A 21,601-nucleotide genomic window follows, 5' to 3' on the forward strand; every position below is an offset into this window, starting at 1 on the left:
CTCTTCTGGACATATTACTGGGGCTGAGCAACCAGTATCCAGGTAATTGTTCAACTGTAACTAACCTGAGTTAAACTGCTGTGCCTCATGAAATACAGATCATGAATGCACTAGGATCTGCCAAACACATGGTGCTTCAACACTGGAAGTAGAGATCACTTCCCATACAACAATGGATTAATGATCAGTACTCCCTGTCCACATCCAAGCTGGCAATGCATCAATGTGAACAAAGAACAATACAATAGCATTTGGTCAGCTTTTCTTCAGACTTATACATCATAGCTGGCAGTTCAGTATATTTGTATTAATAAATTATATAGTCAAAAATGTTTCCTTTCATGAATTGGACTTGATTCATTTTATTTTTATTGGCATGTTACTTCAATTGTAGTCATCAAAAATTGTATTAATAAAAAATAGTTTAGAAATAAAAAACTGCTATGCCTTACTCTCAATCTCCTTACCTTCAGCTATCAGTAAAATGGGAACCACAATGTACTTCATGTGACTTGCCATTACACCATTTCTGCCGTGCAGAGGAATGTGACACCTCAGGTTTCTTGCGAAACATGTTCTCTTTTTATTGGTGCATATGCATGTGTAAACAGAATTTATACACACGTGTACATACCAACCACAAAAGCTTATTCCACAATGCATTTGATAGCTGTCAGAAGCGCCACAAAATCATTATGGTTAAGTAGAAACAATAGTCTTAGCTCAAAGCCGAATGCTTCTTCTATCACACATAAAACAATGCTCTTGCAAGAAACCAAGGGCAGGTTTATTAACTCATCAGAAATCAGAGATAGCAAACGTGGCACTCTCCAGATGTTCTTGAACTCCAAAATCCACTATCCCTAGCCAGCATGGCCAATAGTTAGAGATGGCTGGAGTTGCACCCAGAGGCGGAGCTAGGTGCTGTGCACCCAGGGGCTGGGCGAGCGTCCCGGGGGGTGGGTCGGCGATGTCACCCCTCCTCAGGGATGACACCCAGGGCAGACCACACCCACCGCATCCCCCTTCCTCCAACAGTGGTTGCACCAGCCTTGGAGCGTACACTCCTGCCACCTAGGTCATGCATGCAGGGCACGCCTCAGCAGCATCTTCGCACAGCACTGCCCAGCTGAGAAGAGGGACAGAAATACTGCCACGACTCTCCTCCTTTGCTCTGCCTCCTGGATCAGAGCTGTGGCTGGGCACAAGGGAGCTGGCTGCTCCTTCGTGCATGCAGCCCAGTGCAGGAGAGGTGAGAGCCTGTTGGGGGGGTGCCTGGTTGTACATCCTCTCAAAAATGCACCCGGGGCCACAACCCCCAGCCCCCCTACACCCCTGCGTTGCACTCCAACAACATCTGGAGGGCACCAGATTGACTACCCCAGTTAAAAACAAAAATGAAGAAAACACATAAAGCAGCATGCAGAAGCAGCTTTCACTGTGTTGGGGGCAAGGACATAGTGAGAGACAAACTGGGAAGAACAGATCGTTCCATTCCCTAAATTACAAAAAGAAGCCAGCACTGGAGAAGGCTTCAGAGGCACCTAAGTGCTTTTTCACCAGCTGCTGTATGGATGTTTCTTGCTAAAGTGTTGTTGTGCTCCAAATGAGCTGCTGGAGGGAAACGGTACTAGAGTGTTGCCTTCATAGAAATTATTTTGTTTTTTGCTCTGTATATGCTGTCATACCTGGTACAGTCCCTGCCCAATGCAAGAGACAGCAAACTATAGGATCACATCATAAACTCCTGGGGGAATTATCTTACAAAACTTGCCCTGCAACTAGGATGCATAATAGCCACATCCACAGTCCTTTGGTAGGAGTAGCAGAGTTGACCTACATCACCCTGTATTGCACCATTCTTCCTCCTGTGGATATATCCAGCTGAGAATGACCTACACTCTTAATGTCAAACTGCTGAAGGAATGGCATTTGGTAAAACTGTGGATTATTTTCACCCAAGCTCAGTAAGTTCGCTCTGTCATTCTGCCCCTATTATCCACTGCAGGCACAATGGATTCAGGAAGGGTTGAGACAAACAGGTTAGATGAAACACTGAATGCAAGGAACTAAAGCTTAGAAATGCTTATTTTCTTTATGTTCACATCTGCTTTCAGAATAGAACAAGGAAATTAGGTAACTTCCAACACTGGAAAAATAAAGAATCTAATCAATTATCATCTGCCAAATCAGCATTTTAGGAGATATGGAACCCCACTACTACCTAATTCCTAGTGGTAGAAAGTAAGAGAAATAAATCAGGCAATAAGTAGGTAAACCCAAAGCTGTAGCAGAACACGAACCATCTTCTTAATGTAGTGCATCAAAATTATTTGCAGGAAAACGGTAATCCCTGAGCAACACAAATTGTGTGTTTTAGCACATGTTAAGGCATGCTGGATATGTTTAAAAGCATACATGTAAAGTGGAGAGAAAGCATAAGTCACCCGGTGGTGGAGGCTAGTAGAACACTATTATTGTAAGAATCCCAAGATTCATCACTTTGAAGGAACCCTATTTGCATGTGTGGAGCTGCAACACAACTTAAATGATGCACTAAGTTAAGGAACAAATTGGTACTTCAGGCACATCTTACTGCCACCTCAGTCACCATCAATAGCCTGGGTGCTGGATCACCCTGAGCACAAGTACCACTAGGTGCACAAGATGCAAAAAAAGGAGACCGAATTTGGAAATCCTCTGTGAAGATTTGAAGCTGCTTGATTACTGTAAGATCTTGTTACAGATCTTGTTATAAGAGCTAAACTTCTTCTTTGGCGATCACTCGTAGCCGAGTAAGATTGTCTTCCATGAACACGGTCTTAACAGTGAGTCTGTAAATGACAGAGGAGGCCAATTCTGGATCCACATGCCCTTTCACAGTGGGGACATAGGTTTCCAGGCAGGAGCTAAACTATAGCTGTGCTGAATGCTTGAAACCGTTAAGCTTTGCAGCAGAGATCCCGTACTGCATGGGTAGGCAAACTAAGGCCTGGGGGCCAGATCTGGCCCAATTGCCTTCTGAATCCAGCCTGCAGACGGTACGGGAATCAGTGTTTTTTTACATGAGTAGAATGCGTCCTTTTATTTAAAATGCATATCTGGGTTGTTTGTGGGGCATAGGAATTGGTTCATTCCCCCCCCCGCCCCCCCAAAAATATATATAGTCTGGTCCCCCACAAAGTCTGAGGGACAGTGGACTGACCCCCTGCTGAAAAAGTTTGCTGACCCCTGCCGTGCTGTAATTCCTATTAGCTACAAGGTTGCTGTAATTCCTATTGGCTACTACTGAGATGAAAGGCTTGTGAGCTACAACACCAGCAACTTGGATCTTATTCATTTGTTTAAAATGTGTTTCAACATTGCATATTTGGGTAAGGGTTAAAAGGGGGGGATGTAGGTGGCAAAACCAATACAGTAAATAAGCCTGCCTTGTGTCCATGGGCAAGGAGTTACTGTGAACCAGCCCAGAAATTTGGAAACCAGTGTGCTGAAGACATTAGTTTCAGCTGTTGTCAAATAGCTATATTTAGTATGCAAACAAAAAGCATTCACTTTTATAATCAATGTGGTCACTAACTGTTTAAACTCAACTTCAGCTTCGCCCACCCCAGCAATAATTCCCAAGCCACTCCATGGAGCAAGTCTACTGTGAAGCAACCATCTTAACAACTGGACTCTACAAACAGCTCCCAGGTTAGTTTCCCTGAAATGCTAGCCACAGGAGAAGCCAAGAACTTGAATTTTTGAAACGAGGATAATTGGCAAGACTCCTGAATAGTTTTCCTGGAGAGTTCAGATTGTGTGTGGAAGTTTGTTTGAGAATCTCTGAAGACTGTCAGGTGTGAAGCAACTCCCCCCCCCCAAAGTGAGCAATAATTTTTTTCCTCAAGCAAGCAATGTTAATGCCGCCTCTGAAGCACTGAGGGCCATTTCTACAAATCCAATAATATCTACAGGAAAAGCTGAAGACCAGCTGGGAAGCTTTTAGCAGCTTGGGTGTAACCTACTGTTGCCTCAGTCCCACAAAAACAGTTGGCTGTAAACATTTCTACCAACTGAAGCCAAGTCTTTTAATAAAATATTCCTCTTCCTCTTGTGTATATAACATCAGTGGGAGCAATTATGTAAACTCTTTTTCACAGCCCATTTTGGATTCAGTTCCTTCATATTCTTCTGATTTTGATCGTTTTTTCTTCTTTTTTGGGGGGGGGCTGTCAATATATGTTGATATGTTAAAATTTACTTGAATTAATCAAAAGAAACCTTTTTCTTACAGCACAATCCTAACCATGTCTACTCAGAAGTGAGCTCTACTGAATTCCCTGAGGCTTATTCCCAGGTAATTGGTGTTAGGGCTGAAGCCTTAGTTGGTTTTATATGGAGTTAAACTTTTAAAAAAATTAACCCAAAGTGAGTTTGGCACATTTGTAGTCTAAATTGAGCAAAGATGACAAAAAGCACTTTCGACTAGGAGTCCAGCCCCCATTTTATTCCTGTTTTGAATCCAACCCACTCTGTTGCTTTCTCTGCAACTCACAGCATCTGGATTACATTACAACCCTTTCTACACACACCACCCTGCCATTCTACTTACAGATAAAAACTATATATAAAAACTATCTATAGATTATTATATTTCTATAGATTATTATATTTCAGCTTTGGACGATGGAATAAACCCAATATAATTCAACAGATTTAAGCAGAAATTGGTTGAATTTTAAGTAGCATTAAGCACTACCTTGAAACTGGATAAAACCGGGATTTTTTTTATCTCCAAAGTACTTATCTGCCATACATCATTGATATACCCTTATTTCTTTTGCTGTATAATTTAACCATACCCACTGACTTTATAACAGATACCCCCAGAACAATTCCCCTCTTATCCAAGCAAAAAAAAAAAAAATACAAATGAAAGTTTAATGCTAGAATTAAGTAAAGTGCATTTGTTGTTAAGTTTGTTTTCAATAGAATTACGACTAGAAAAGTCATAAATCTAAACTGTCTTAATGCAAACCAAGATTTTTTCCACTTGACTATATGCTCAACCAGTAAATGTGCCCACCTCATTTGTTAACAAGTTATTTTTAACACTGCACATGTTTCGAAAAAGAAGTGAGGAAGAGGAAATAGCACTGAATGGGCCAGGAGCAGTGTAGCATGCACAGACTTGCATTAGATTTAATTTTAAGAACAGTACTAGTCAAATTTTAGTTGGAAATAGCTGCAGATGATTATATAGCAAAGCCAAAGTTTCATTTACAGGAAAGGTGAATGTATTGATATGTTATCTCTTGATAATCTCATACTATAGTTAGACAATTGTAATTTAAAAAGCAACATAGCAAGTCAGCCTATGGAAGCAAAGGGGAACAATAGGACATTCTCATTTGTTTAATGTGGGTGTCACAACCGATAAATGATGGTTAAGGATATTTATGGTAAAAGCAACAGGTACCAATACAAAGAACCAGGCTGACTCCATGCTTATTCCTGGCTCCTAATGCTGGTCTTCACAAAATGCCTCAGAAAATGTATACAGTTCATCCTGGTCCTATGACATTCATTGAATGACAGGTGGGTGTCACCAGATGGAAACAAGCCCATGGGATAGATTCAGCTGCCCACTTATGATCTAGGTCAAACTGTAGAAGAACTGAGTGAATGACAAGCTAAGGGGCAATCTAGATAGGATGTGTACCTTTAACAACCTCATCTCATCTCTCACTCACTCACTCACTCACACCCACTCTCTCACACACAGAAATGTCTAGCTAACTCCTATAAATTCTGATGAGATGTAGAGAAGGATGCAGTGACACCACACATGGACAACCTCTCCAAAGAGGCTTGGCAGGTGTTTTTTGAATGATCTTCTCAGTATCAAGTGAATATCTTTTTACTCACACAGGCTCTTTAACTATGTTTTAAGTCCATAGTATAAGCCATTTTAATGCCGCCTCTATGCAAACAAGGTTTTTGATGTCTTTCATTGTTTGTTTTTAACTATTATTTTATGCATTGTGTTTCAAGAGAATGCTACTGATTTACATAATGCACTGAGTATGCAGAGATGAATTTGGGGTCAGAAATAGCATGTTGGCTTGCACATCCCTTTCCCACTTCTTCAATGAAAAGTTGATTGTTGTTGTTGTTGTTTAGTCGTTTAGTCGTGTCCGACTCTTTGTGACCCCATGGACCAGAGCACGCCAGGCACTCCTGTCTTCCACTGCCTCCCGCAGTTTGGTCAGACTCATGTTTGTAGCTTCGAGAACACTGTCCAACCATCTAATCCTCTGTCGTCCCCTTCTCCTTGTGCCCTCCATCTTTCCCAACATCAGGGTCTTTTCCAGGGAGTCTTCTCTTCTCATGAGGTAGCCAAAGTATTGGAGCCTCAGCTTCAGGATCTCTCCTTCCAGTGAGCACTCAGGGCTAATTTCCTTAAGAATGGATGTGTTTGATCTTCTTGCTGTCCATGGGACTCTCAAGAGTCTCCTCCAGCACCATAATTCAAAAGCATCAATTCTTCGGCGATCAGCCTTCTTTATGGTCCAGCTCTCGCTTCCATACATTACTACTGGGAAAACCATGGCTTTAACTATACGGACCTTTGTTGGCAAGGTGATGTCTCTGCTTTTTAAGATGCTGTCTAGGTTTGCCATCGCCTTTCTCCCAAGGAGCAGGCGTTTTTTAATTTCATGACTGCTGTCACCATCTGCAGTGATCATGGAGCCCAAGAAAGTAAAATCTCTCACTGCCTCCATTTCTTCCCCTTCTATTTGCCAGGAGGTGATGGGCCCAGTGGCCATGATCTTTGTTTTTTTGATGTTGAGCTTCAGACCATATTTTGCGCTCTCCTCTTTCACCCTCATTAAAAGGTTCTTTAATTCCTCCTCACTTTCTGCCATCAAGGTTGTGTCATCTGCATATCTGAGGTTGTTGATAATTCTTCCGGCGATCTTAATTCCGTCTTGGGATTCATCCAGCCCAGCCTTTCGCATGATGAATTCTGCATATAAATTAAATAAGCAGGGAGACAACATACAGCCTTGTCGTACTCCTTTCCCAATTTTGAACCAGTCAGTTGTTCCATATCCAGTTCTAACTGTAGCTTCTTGTCCCACATAGAGATTTCTCAGGAGACAGATGAGGTGATCAGGCACTCCCATTTCTTTAAGAACTTGCCATAGTTTGCTGTGGTCGACACAGTCAAAGGCTTTTGCATAGTCGAAAAGTTGATTAGTAGTGGTATATTGTGTGCTGGAGTCCAAACAAATGTTCATACTTTAAGGAACTGCAAGCACATATATGTTATCCTACTTAGCTAGTCAAAAAATGATAGCTAGCTCCCTGTTAAGCATACACTAGAAACCTCCAATTTCTGTCCCTGGGGCACATATGATGGCTGATATTTTACATTATTTTATACAAAACAGGAATAAATATCAAACCTATTTTACAACTGGAAAAGCATCATAAGGCAGAGCATGATACTATGTCAAATAAATAGACAAAAGTTATATGTTAATATTTTCTATGCTTATTTATCCATATTTCTTATCAACATGAACCACGATAACTATCCTAGATAGGATGTTTTTAAAATCTAAAAATAAAGAATAGGCTTACCATCACTTAAAGTTGTAAATTCCAGGAAGTGATATTCATAGAAAATATCTATTTTGGTTTCTACTTGAGGCCTCTTCAAAGTTGAATAGATGTTACCAGGCCGCTTTTCATCATGTTTTTCCAACTTGTTCAGTCCGCAACCCATTGCAAAAACTGGTGACAAAAAGGGATGGGAAAAACACTAGTTAGTTCAAAGTATATCACCCGCCATGAATAGTCTGCTTGGAATCACTGTATTTTCTGTAAGCCTTGAAACAGCATGATTAAATGGTCCAGACATTAAGGAGCTATATGTAATCTAATACATCAAACACACTTCCCATTTAGAATGAATTGTAATTATTTGTTATAGTTACAGCTCTCAATTATTGTTATGCCCTTCAGAACAGTGTAAAACATATCCTCAATTTGTTTTACATGTTGTAAAACAAACACAACATAATAATACTTTGAAAAATGCTGTAAGCCTAGAACGCAAAGTACCTATTACACATATACAGCAGACTTGTCAAGATGTGACACAGATGTGATATAGTAACTTGCAGCCCACCATTTGCACAGGCTCTTAAACACTCTCTCCATGATTTACTGTAAACAATAATTTACTGTTACATCAATATGATTAATGTTAACTAGGATTGTCATTGTAACCATGGTTTCAAGTGGGTTTACAAACCATGACAATGAGGGCAATCCTAGACTGCTTTAAACGTATTCACACCCATGCCAACCAATTAAACAGTTAAGAAAACCATGGAAGCTAGGGCAAATGTGCACATGGGGAGAAGATACGAGTCCACAGCTTTGCAAACCACTGTTCACCCCATTATGTCTGCACTATGCCTACTAATGAGATTTTGGCCACAGCAAACAAGAAATCAGAGTATTCTTAGTCATCTTCAGTTCAGAACAAGACCGAGAACAAGCAAACACTGGAAACCAACACATGCTAAGAATTAGGAATAAAAAAAAAGGAATATATGTAGTTTTCAGCAGGGGTGCCAACTTGAATAAAATGGGGGGGCAGATAAGCCCCACCCTGCGTAACTGATCACATGATGTGGTGCACACACATCATTTGAATGGCAATGCCCATCAACTTGGGGAGCAGCCCCCTCAAACATTTTATTGGGGGGGCGATGACCCCTCGGCCCCTAGGAGTTGGCTCCTATGCTTTCAACATAAATAATCTAAATATGCATTTTTATGCCATTCAAAACTTTAATGAGGTTTAGTTTTTAGAAAAGGAAATGGTTTGCTACAGATTGATCTATGAAGGAGAAGAACTGCTAGAAACTGTATCAGAACATTTTTAGGGATATTGTTGTTGTGCAAGAACCCCATCAATTTTATCAAAATACTCTTACCAGGATGTTGCAGAACCACAGTTGCACAGATTTGAGATCCTGTCCCCTGAACAAGCAAAAGCTCTGCCAGAACCTAAACACTTGTGCAAGGAGAGGAGCCAAAATTATGCCAGGTCTTTTAAACCTATTTTCTGGAAAGACCCACACAAGTGGCTGTTGGTAGGAAAAGGAGCATGCACTTACTAAAATAATTGAGCATATTAAAAAAAAGATCACTTACACAAATCTTGGAAGACCAATAAGCTTGCACAGACCCAAGGAGTGAAAGGCACTACCAGTTCTGGCCAAAGTCTGGATCTGCCCAAATCAGGCTGACCTGGGTGGATCCAAGCTTTGTATGGATCAGGTTGAGACAGCCACAGATTGCCCTGGGTTAGATCAGCTCACCCAAAGCAATCCAGGGCTCTCAAAATGCTATGGGTGATCAGGCAATTGGTGGGGCAAGTCGGTAAGGAAATCCAAGCAGCATCTGCAAGGTTTAAAGAGCAGCACAGGGCTGTTTGCAAAAGGGCTTTGAAACAGCTCTGAACTGTGCTTTGGCTGTGTATGCTTGTGCCCTTTGCTCACACAGCCAAACTTAACTCTTTGCTCACCAGCTGCTGAGTGAAAGGTTCAGTCCCGGCATAGGAGTAAAGGAGATGTGCATCTCCTTCCCACACCAACTGTATCTTTAATTAGGATTTTTAAACCCTGATTAAACATGCAGTTGGGTGGGAGAGGCAAGCATCGCCTCCCCCCCGCCATGTTTAATAGGGTTTCAAACCCTAATTTGAGAATAGGGCTTGCCCCTGAATGGATTTGCGCCTCAAATCCAGGACAATCCAAAGTGGTGGATTGGGCCCCAGACTGGATCAGGGTAAGGGGCTTGCACATCCCTAACAACTACACAGAGTAAACTCGTTGAATGTACGTTACTAACTTAAGTTCATTAATTTCAGTGGGCCTACTCTGAGTGGGACCTCTTTAATGCCCAAAGCATTTTTAAACTGCAAATATTATAGCACAAGCTCTCTTATATGGTATATACTGACGCAGGGGAAAACTCATATTTTATTTAGATTAACAAATTACTCCTCCATGAATGCAAGGATCTTGAGACTCTTAAATCATTCATATGTTCGACCATATGGATAAAATAAGACGGAAAATCTATCTCTGATTGTATAACCGTTAACAGAATTAATATAAAGATACACATGGAGCACCAAGTTTGAATGAATAAGCAACATAAAGGGCTACAATTGAATTATTTCTAATGCCTCTTGAGTGATGAAGGAGGGTCACAACAAGAGCAGAACATTGTCTTCCCTCCTTCTGAGATTTAAAAATGAGAACACTCATCTCAGCGATCAGCCAACTCTGAAATCCTTCATTTATCATTTCCAAGACAACTGGAAACTAGTTTGAAATATTTCTTTCTAAAAAACTTTTAAAGCAATAATTTAAATATTTACATAGTTACACTGATATTAGTCCACTAAGCATTAAACAAAAATATAATACATAAATACATACAGCTGCAGAGATGACAGGATGGGAAACTTTTGTTCCATGAACTTCCTTAGGACCTTAGCCATTAAGTTTGCAATGATTTTTTTTTTTAAATGATATTTATTAAGGTTTTCCAATTACAACAAAATAAAAAATAAAAAAAAACAAAACATCCAATTTTAAACTCTTTTTCCCAATAACATCTTTCCGGGACTTCCCCTCCCCTCCCCCTCTTGTATTCCAATTCTTACAAATAAACAAATAAATTCAACAAGTTCTTATCCCAAATTTAAACTTATTATCATTGACCCAATTTTAAAAATATTTTCCCATCCCCTAAAATCGACCTGTTCCCTTCCGCGAGTTCCCCCCTTTAATATGCAATACAGATTAAAATGGAAAAAGGTAAAAAAATAATTTTACACCCTTTGGATTCCAAATTTCCCTCCCCCCTTTCCCGGTTGCGTTCCCAATGTTCCTCAACGTCTGATGTCTTCCTGGAGTTCCCACATCTCTCTAAGCCATAGTCCTTTACCAGTCATCTTTAATTACGAATGTCCAATCTTGGAAGGAATCTGTCTCAAAAAAGGCCCATTTCTTCCATCCAGATTTTTATATCTAGGAGTAAAAACTCCAATTTTATTTCTTTAAGCCTGTCAAATCTGGATGTCCCAAATGTTCCCACTTCCAGCTTTGTCCAGTTCTTATTATTTTTGTTATTCTTGTTGATCTCACTCCTCCTTTTTTTTTTCCTGCTCTCCTGCACAAATGTTCTAATTCCAAAAGCTTCTAATTCCTCTGCAGAGGCTTGTTATTCAGGAACAAAACATTACGTCAAGTCCCTTTCATTCTTCAATAGATAAATCTATTGTCTCCTTTAGTGTGTAGACCTCTGTAGACAAAATAGTGTTCCATTTCTGCAGTTTCCCAGGAGATAGAAAGTTCTGGTCAAATTCCACGCCAACAATACTTGTAATATCCCTCAGCTCCTCTAGGTGGTTTGCAATAACTGAATTCCCTTCCAGATCACGTCCACCAGTCAAAATAACTTGTTATTCCTTGTTTAAAACAATTTGTATCCAATTTGTGACAAATGTAACCGGCAAAGTCCTCGTAACAAAGTTCTCTATTTTATTCTTCCGTTTTGACAGCTCTTTGACAGCTGTCAAAACCTCTATTTCTCTTCTCCCGGCGCTCTCACAAATCGCTCCCAGGGTTCCGGGGGGGGGGGGGTTGCTTTTTAATTCAATTCAATTCCACTTTTCTCCTCCAGCTCAGTCTTATAATTTTCCCTCGCGAAGTTAATAACTTTGTCAAAGTAGGGTTGCACTCGATCTTAGTTGTCAAATCCTTTGCTTTAACTCTTCTACAACGGGGGGGGGCTGACTTCCTTTTTGCGCCTCCCCCGCTCGCTCCGAATTTTTTTAAAAAATTTATCCCCCTTTTTAGTCCAGGTTCCGATTACTCACGGGTTATTCTTTTAAGTCCAGTTTTTCAATAGAAGAAGTCAGCGCTCTCCGTCGAATGGCATGCGGCTTCGCTCGGCAGGGGAAGCGGAGGACTCAAAGCACCACCCCACCCTGTCACCCGCTCCGCAGCCTTTAAAAAGGCTCCTTCGCGGGTCGGGGGAGCGCAAAAGGTGCCAGCCGAGTCACCATGTCCATGGGTTTCAGCGCCCATGGTTTTTGAGGGTCCCCGCGTCGCTGACGCGGTAGGACCCAGCCCCTGCCGAGCAGGCTCCCTCCGGAGCTCGGAGGGAGTCCGCCATTCGGCGATGGCGCCAACCCAGAAGTCTTTAAGTTTGCAATGATAGTGTAAAGTGAAATTTTCCAGAATCGTTGTGTAGTTTATATATCATATTGGAGCTACTACAGAAAAATCTGGAAAAGCTGCAAAAGGATTAAAGGAAGTTTCCATAATACAGAGGAAAATCTTCTAGACCGAGGGAGGAGGGGCACAGAACCTCAGGCAGGGGCCAGGAATGTTGCCCCCAAGCCTCTCTATCTGGCCCTTGAGACTCTCTCTATGCCACACCTTCCTCTTAGGAAGCACCCGTTTCTGGTACTGCTTCGTACCCTCCTTAGTCAATTCCAGACTTACGTATTGAACATTCATCCTGATATACTACTACTACTACTATTATTATTATTATTATTATTATTATTATTATTATTTTGTACCCCACTCATTTGACTGGGTTGCCCCAGCCACTCTGGGTGGCTTCCAGCATATATAAAAACATAGTAAAACATTAAACCTTTAAAAGCTTGCCTGTACAGGGCTGCCTTCAGATGTCTCCTAAAAGATATATAATTACTCATCTCCTTGGCATCTGATGGGAGGCCATTCCACAGGGTGGGCGCCACTACCGAAAAGGCCTTCTGCCTAGTTCCCTGTAGCTTTACACGGAATACCATGCTAGCTCACACTGCTGTGTAAAAAACCACCAGTGAGGAGTTTAGACAACATTACATCAAATAAACGTTACTCCACACTTCCCCGTGCATTATCCTTTTACATTCCTTATAGCAAAAAGTTGAGTTATGGAGGGAAGCAGGTTTGTTGCACAGGAACTCCAAATCAACTTTAGTTGTACAACCTGAATTTGCTGGTATGTGACAGAATCCTGCTTGTATTTGTTTTTTTTAATATAGTAGTTTGGAAATACCCCTTGAGCATTTTTGCCTGGCTGGAACTCTGAGAATACTTCTCACTTGATAGGTAGAAGACAGAGAAGAGAGTGTGCGGAAACTAGTCTATTGTAAAAAAGATAAAAATTGCATTTGTCACACCCACTTTCACCCTTGACCCTGCTCACCACTGGCATGCAGCCCCCGCCAGATGGCCCAGATGGGAATGTGGCCTTTCCCCTGAAAAGGGTTCCCTGGCCCGGCTAGCCCTTGTTGTCATTAGATGAACAGTAACATCACCTGTCCCTGCCAAACCTACACAGCCACATGCTCCTGATTGCTCTGCCCAAGAATAAAAAGACCTTTATTTCTGGTGTTTTGTTATTCAAATGTAATTCAAATAAGGGTGCCAGGGACCACCCCACTGCCCCTGGTCTTTTCCTCCTCCATGGATGCAGGATCCATGAAGATAACTATGGCTGACTATAACTATAACTATAACCATGGATAACTATGGCTATGGTAAAAGGTAAAGGTAAAGGGACCCTGACCATTAGGCCCAGTTGTAACCGATTCTGGGGTTGCGGCGCTCATCTCGCTTTATTGGCCGAAGGAGCCAGCATACAGCTTCCGGGTCATGTGGCCAGCATGACTAAGCCGCTTCTGGCGAACCAGAGCAGCGCACAGAAACGCCGCTTACTTTCCCGCCGGAGGTATCTACCTATTTATATACTTGCACTTTGATGTGCTTTCGAACTGCTAGGTTGGCAGAATGGCTATGGAGTTAACACCAAATACATTACTTATGGTAAATGACTGACCACAGCTGCTAGAGGGCTGTGAAAATTTGTGTTCCAGGTTTTTAAGACTCATCTACCCATGTACTATCTGAAACTAAAGGGGTGTATTGGTTGCCAGATGTGAATTTTTTTCAGCTCTCCTACCCCCCACTACTTCCCAAGATTACTTGAATTGATCAATTTACATGATACTACAGATGCCGTGCTAATGTCTAAATTGTACTATAAAAATATATACACAATGATAAATACATATGTATATAAACATAAATATAAATATAAATATATCTTGGCTGTTAGTCCTGGGGGACCTGCTCCCTGCCTTGCAGGGCGTTTTCCACCTGGTCTGAGAGGGCAGGTCCCTGACTGACTCCAGCTACAAAAAGCAGAGGCTATTGAAGAGGGTTGAGACTATCTTGGCTATCTCTAAGTGCAGACCCAGGTCATCAAGCCTGAGCTTCCATAGCTGCTGCCTGCCATGAACCAGCATTGGCAGGACTAGCAGCAAGAGCAGCAGAAATGTTATATTTGTATGATCATATTTTATATTTGACATCCTTTAGTAATGTTTTCTTTTGAAATGCTGAAGATAATTGTTTTGTTACCTTTTCTGTGTTAAATGTGGATTCTGTAATTGACTTCCTTTCTAATGTTTTATTTTGAAATCTTTAAGATAATATTTTAGTTTCCTTTTGATTATGCTGCTTTGAATGTGTATTTTATACTGTACTTTGAAAAAGAATGCCTGAGATACAGCACACTGTGTTGCAAGTCAGAGAACAAGTGAATGGTCCAGCCAACCACCACCACATCTCTACTGTGTACCCAAGTCCCAACCAGCAAAGAGCAACATAGCTCTCCTACTACTGTGTGTCATATTATAATTTGATGTTCTGATCAATTTAAGCAGAATTTAAGAGATTGAGCAATAATGACCAAACTAGATGAATATTCACATGACTTCCTCACATGTCAATGTTCAGATCATCAAATTTGGGACTGAAAGGTTACTTTCGTGTAACTGCCCCATGCTTCCAAGGCACTTCTCCTTTTTCTATACAACAGAGCCGAGTCACACACATTTATCTCCATCAATTCACTTGCACATTTAACTACTCATGCTGGTCTACTTGCATAAGTAGTATTATATCAGACCACTTTTAATGAGGTACAATGGCCTTTTCATGCCAGTAAGCCAGTGGTTTAGTCTTTGCTTGTTTGGAGCGAAACAAACCACAAGCAATGGTTTGCATATAACACTAAGTCATTGCTCTGGCTTGCTTCCTCCCAATGCAACAAAGGGATGAGAGCAGGTGAAATTTGAGTTCGTATGCACCAACACGGTGTATTGTTGCTTGTTCCCAGTAAGCCATAGTGTGTTTCACTCTGTCTTATGGTAGTTACATGTCGACCAAGCCAATATGGAAATCACTGGTTATAAAAGAAAATTCATGATCCCATTAGTTTCATCTTCTGGCATTACACCAATCATCTAAGCACATAACTTGCACAAGGAGTTAGATTCAGAAGAGAGAAGGCTGAAGAACAAGTATGAACTTTCAGATGAAGCAGCACTGGCAATGATGAATATGGCAAAACTCATGCAAGTTTTCCCCTACTAATTTGCCTTGTCTGCCTCTATTTCCAAGCTTTCTTGCAGATTAGATTTACAGTGGTACCTTGGGTTACAAACACCTTGAGTTACAAACACTTTGGGTTCCAGACTCCGCTAACCCAAAGTAGTACCTCGGGTTAAGAACTTTGCCCCAGGATGAGAACAGAAATTGCACGCTGGCGGCGCAGCAGCAGGCCCCATTAGCTAAAGTGGTACCGCAGGTTAAGAATGGTTTCAGGTTAAGAACAGACCTCCAGAACGAATTAAGCTCGTAACCAGAGGTACCACTGTAATTCTTTACACTGTATTATATTACAACAAACCAGGTGACTCATAGTTCTACATAGAAATTCATTCTCAGCTCTGCTAATAATGGTTTGGATACCGTCCTATGGGTGGAAGGAAGGAAGAATGTAGAGTTCAGAGCACAAATGCTAAACTTGTGGAGAGCTTTACAGCAGATCATAAGTGACTTTCTATTCTCCCTGTTAAATAGATACATGAGCAGAGCAAATAGAAAAAATCTACATTAACCCTCATCTATTCACAGGTATACAGGAAAGATCAAGTCTGCAAAATAAATGAAGAAAAATGAACATATAAAAAGGCCTAACACAACAGGTTACCTAGATAGAGAGCCATCATGTTTTTCAGGGGTCCATAATCTTGTCTGGCTTTACTGTACAAGATAAAAATTGTAGCCTCCAGCTCCAGGCCCCACCCCCTGTGCCCTGCTATTCTAAAGGGAAAGGTTGGGTGGGACAGTGTGCTGTTCAGCATTGCTACCCAAAAGTCCACAGGGTGCCTTCAGGGTGTCTCCAAGTTGGAATGGAAGCTGGCTGCTCATCAGGCTTGCTAAAAGGTGGTACTACACCAGCCATTGTGAGCGGATTTGTTGGAGCCTGATGATTTTGAACTTCAAGTTTGCTAAAGGCCACATTTTGTTAGGATAGCACAAGGTATGCCACAAGCCTCAACGGAAACAGACATAGAACAGTAGCAACGAAACTCTGCACTCCTCCACACAAAAAACATGAAGAACAATTGCAAGATGTTATGTCAATGTGTTTAATGGTTAACCCAACAACCCTCCCATGATAGTTTCAGGAACTGCATTACATAGACACTTGCAGCAGCGATGTTGCAGTATAGTTATGCTGCATCAATTATTCATTCAACAGATTAACTTGCATTTCTAAAGTGATATGGAAAATAGGAGTGACAGAGCAAAAAAAAAAAAAAGGTAATAAAGCTTTCACACTTGAAACCAAAATATAGAATTTTCCTTAACATTTGCCATTCATTAGTTATGACTAAATATGGCCCTCCAAATGTTGCTGAACCACAACTCCCATCATCCCTGACCACTGCCATGCTGGTGGGTGATGATGAGAGTTGCAGTCCAACTATAGCTAGACTTTAGCCATCCCTGGCTTATACACATGCACATATATTCAAAGCTACATTGTTTCCCCACCCATGTCATGATAGGCAGAGAACACCACAGCTCAAGTGCTTCAAAACAACATTCCCACCCCCTGGTATTTTAAAGCTGAATTTGTCAGATGCCTCCAAAATAGAAGTAGCAACAGAAATTAAAATAACATTTGGAGATGCTAGCAAATGTAGTCACATCTGTGACCAATAGGATTGTGTAGCAGTAATATATCTTAGAGCTTATATCCCAATGTAAAAAGCTGATGCTAATAGATTGGAAACTACTGTGTAGAAAAAGGCAAATATAACAAGGCTGCCCCAGATCCTGCACATTTTACAAGGATTAGAAGTGTCAACCCTACTTCAACTACAAGGTTTTAATGGTCTTTGCAGAAACTGAAACATAGAGAATTTCTCTCTACTACATAATAAATATTGATTGGTAAACATTCTAATTGGGCCTGCAATCCTCTGCACAGTAATACTCTTATTGTACTGTTTTGATTCCAACAGAATTGAAACAGCCTAAAACATAAGCAGTATTGCAGCCTGTATTAATATAATATACAAAACAGTGATTAGTCAAAGGAAGGCAAGCGGAGTAACTTTTTGTTTAAATTAAATAAAATGGCGATTAGATTTTACAACTAAAGACTTTAACTTGCAGTATAATTAAATCTTAGCTGAAGCAAATTCTTGAGCGGTTCTTTTTTTTTTTTAATCTATCACCCAGTTCACTCAGCTGGCTTGATTGTTCAGCACTGCCTTGCAGAAAGATCTAGTTCAATTTGTTGCCCCAGATGGGATTAGAAAGTGCTGCAGAGTTACCATGCTGACTCCTATGAAGGAATCAATGTTGCCTTACATCACTTAACGGCAACCCTCTGGCCAATCTAAAAGCATCACACATGAGCTCAAAGGGGAGTCCTATTCAGATTCCATTTTTCAAAAGACTTGATGTACAGAGAGCCTCAAGAGTCAGGACACCTCCTGGTTCAGAAAGGGATGCAATGAACTGCTGTGGTGGGAGGAAATAATACTATAATTTTCATTTTCAAGACAAACATTCACATGCAGCCAAAAGCATTATTATTCACATATTTGCTATGTCACCAGAAGATCTAATATTATTGTTGCCCCATTAATGCCTAACAGCATTCTATCTGGGAAACAAAAAATGTGCAGATGCAATGCAAACATTATTTCAAGACAGACAGAACATCATTTGAGTGGAGAAGTCTATTATGACCCCTTATATTTAATGATTCTATTGAAAAGCATTTATAGCATAAAGAGTAAGTGAAGCTTGCAGCAAGATGTTGCAGTGTTTGCTATCCTCCTAACAGGAATGCATGCTCATGTTCAGAGTTTCAGCCAGCAAGCTATGTCCTCTCAGTTGTTTTTTTCCTTTCTAGCTGACCGCCAACTTTCTGTGGCTACTGGTCCTCATAGGGCGATTGTTGCTTATGCTGTTTTAGAGTTTGTTGTACTTCAGCAAATTGGGGGGGGTTTCCCCTCTTCTGCTTCTCAGTGTCCCCATCTTGACTCAACTTTTGCTGGAATTTCATCATTTCACAGGGAAGAATATCCCAACCTATGGAAAAGCATTTCCTTCGCTCATAGAGTTATCTGCAATAAGCTCTCCTCATCCTCACTCACTTCAATAATGATTCCTTGCTACCAGAACCAGAGTGCTATTAAACTCTTTTATGGAATTCAATGCTATGTCCACTGGGATAGCTAGAGTGGAGTCAGGCAAGATGGTAGAAAAGAGAGAACATCTCCCTTGGGGTCCCTTCCAACTCTACAATTCTATTATTCTGATAAATTTTACACCTGCACCAACTCAAATTAAAGATGTTCATGGCCATAGAAGCCATCTGAAGCAGTTGGAATTTTTTTCAGCTCTTCCTTAATTCAAATCATTGTTCATAATACAGTACACATACAAAACCTATCTACTGGAATCAGTAGCTCATGCCAAAGACAAGCAGTCACTATTTATCCTATATGACAATTACAAAAAGTTGTTGGTTATAGAGAAGCTTTTCCTATCAGGCAAAATGAGTACGTTTACAGTATCGTGTCAAGTGTGTTCTGAAAACACTAAAAAAAGTCCCCCCACAAAAAAAAGCTAGTTAAGCATGAAACTGCGAGACAACAAAGTGCTGTCATGTCTCAGGGCCTTACCTGGTCTATCATGACCTAAATTAGCAGTCTGTGTGGTACAACCACAACATCCTTTAACTATGGGGTGGTTTCATTTCTGACACTGAAAAGATGGTGTTGGATCCAGATGTAATCATGCTTAAAGTAGACCCTTTGAAATCTATAAAACTTAACATTAGTGAAAGTTAGTTATCAATGGGTCTACTTAACGATTTAAGTCTTGATCCAATCCAGTTTTTGCTGTGCACACCTCTAAAGAAATATAGAGCTGGCTTTTAAGTCTCTCTCTCTCACACACAAACACGCACAAAACTTTACCTAAATGTATCTCAAATAAAGCAATGCCAGACTCAAACATCAACAAATGATGTGCTGTTACTGCCTAGTCGGGACTACGTCAGGCTAAGAACAAGGAAACAAAATGGACCAGTTTTAACTTTTTGGAGGTTTTAGATTTTTTTGAAAAGTAAATCTGTGAATGCTCATTTGCTTGACGGAGGCTAAGCAAAGGCCAACAGCAGCCTCTTGAAGGGGGATGGAGAGCCTGTGGCTCTCTAGATGCTGTTGGACCACCTCCCATCATCTCCCAGGCATAATGGCCAACAGTGAGGGATGATGCAAGTTGTAACTGAGTTACACCTGGAGAGCCACAGGTGCTCCGTGTCTGCTCTAGACAGGCTGAAAGATCCCCACTGGTTTCATAAAACTTGAGCTAACAGCCTCAGGCTTTGGCCCTCAAAGTTCCTATTTATTTATCCCTGTTGTGGAAGTTTGTGAATAGAGTCATTTCCAGACCTTTCAACTGATGTCCTGCACTTTTGATGAGACCCTCGCCAGAAAAGGCATCAAAGCAGAACATGTACTTCACTGTCTCGTTATGATTCATGAGAGACTTTCACAAGGATGATACCAAATGACAGTGAAAGACAATGTTTCCACCCAACATTTCTGCCTGTCCTTTCAGCTTATACCACCCACTGGGGAAATATAACATCTTTAGCGCAAGCTGCCTGTGGCAAAAGATTAAGGTTAGTGTATGTGCGTGCACATATGCATGTGTGAGGGAGGGAGGAGGAAATTAAGCCCACATTGTTGCTGTACACCAGTAAATGTGGTACATTTTACACTTATTGATGACATTCCCTCTCTCTCCATTTGTTTTTCGCAGGCTTTCTAATCTTCACTTAGCAATGTATTCCCGCATCGGGTGTAGGCACACCTCCGAATTTACAACATCCAGCAACTTAAATACAGAATACAAACACCCGTGCTTCAATGCCCCCTTCTTATAGTTGCAGACTCCTATAAATTAAGGTACGTAGTACAGATAGAGGACCATTTCCTAGAAACTTCCAAGAGACAGAAATGCAAGAACACAGCTGTCAAACACAAGCACCCTCCTCCCACTTTATATTTTTACCTACCCCAGATCTTTCAATAGAGACAGGAAAGCAGCAGAGACCGTTATCAGCCCTCCTAAAGCAAATGGGTTTCGTCCTGCCTGAGTGAGAGAGGCTTCTTCCCAAAGACAGCAAACATGCAAAGCAGGCAGGCAGGCAACCGGACCACCTCGTTTCTCTCAGGCGCGCATCTGGTTCGACTCCGGATTCAAAAAAAAACCCAGAGGGGTGGAATCCTTGGCTCCACTCCGAAACGGTCGGCCCGTTGCCAGAAGCGTTCAGTCAGTGGAAGGCGGAGTTTTTTGCGCCAACGTTACCACTATTATTACTACTACTGTTATTATTATTATTATTATTATTCTCCAGAACAGGCAGGTCGCCAACGGCGCTGTTCCAAAAGCGCTCACACCTGTCCAGCTGGGTGGGAGCTGAGGATAATAATCATAATATCACTTACCCGCTACCTACCTATCAGACACGCACACTTTCCTCTCCCGCCTAACGGTCTGAAGTTTGGCGAGGCGCTGTAAACGCCTGCCAAGAGAAGGAATCCGGATCAACGAAGGCGACGGTGCGCCCAAACCGCCTGCCTTGACTGCCCCCTTCCCCTCACGACAGCCTACCTGAGAGGTTGCTCCGGAGGGTCTTCCCCCCCCCCCCCTCACCTGGGGCTCGCTCCCCTTCTCCCTCCTGGAGGCCGAAGCGGATCGACTCCTTTCACACGCCGCGCCTCCCTTCGTTTTTCTCTCTCCCTCACAGCCCGAGGCGGGAGCCCGCCGAGCAGCCGCTCCCCGCGCGCTTCATCACCACAGCCGCGAAGAAAGTTTGCTCCTCTCTGGACGGGGCGGGCGCTCGGAGGGGCTGGCTTGGCGGCGCTTCAGCAGCAGCCGCCGGAGGAGGTGCCGCCGAAGCGGGACTGGGAGGCGCCTCGTGTCGGGTGGGGAGCGGCGGGCGCAGCCCCTCTCGCTCGGCCCCGGGGGGATCCGAGGCACTTCCTCTTCTTCCCCACCACCCCACCCGGCGAGAGGAAAATGGAGCGGAGGCGAAGCCGGGGGAC

At 41.9% G+C, this 21,601-nt stretch overlaps 1 protein-coding gene across 4 annotated transcripts in view; it reads right to left on the minus strand.

Annotated features, from left to right (window-relative positions):
• RFTN1 (raftlin, lipid raft linker 1) overlaps positions 1 to 21,366 on the minus strand; it is a 105,350-nt gene extending 83,984 nt beyond the window's left edge. Inside the window, exons 1-2 of one of the 4 annotated variants that reach the window (XM_079948009.1) lie at positions 21,210 to 21,366; positions 7,636 to 7,788 (exon numbers count right to left, since the gene is read on the minus strand). In XM_079948009.1, coding sequence (XP_079804135.1) covers positions 7,636 to 7,780 — 145 coding nt within the window. In that variant the 5' untranslated portion in view covers positions 7,781 to 7,788; positions 21,210 to 21,366. Of the gene's footprint in view, positions 1 to 7,635; positions 7,789 to 20,568; positions 20,718 to 21,012; positions 21,096 to 21,167 lie in introns of those variants that run through there. The other 3 variants (XM_079948008.1, XM_079948011.1, XM_079948010.1) reach the window with 3 other exon arrangements.
• Positions 21,367 to 21,601: the final 235 nt, after the last annotated feature.

This window comes from Podarcis cretensis, assembly GCF_951804945.1.
Source record: "Podarcis cretensis genome assembly, chromosome: 12".
Taxonomy (NCBI): Eukaryota; Metazoa; Chordata; class Lepidosauria; order Squamata; family Lacertidae; genus Podarcis; species Podarcis cretensis.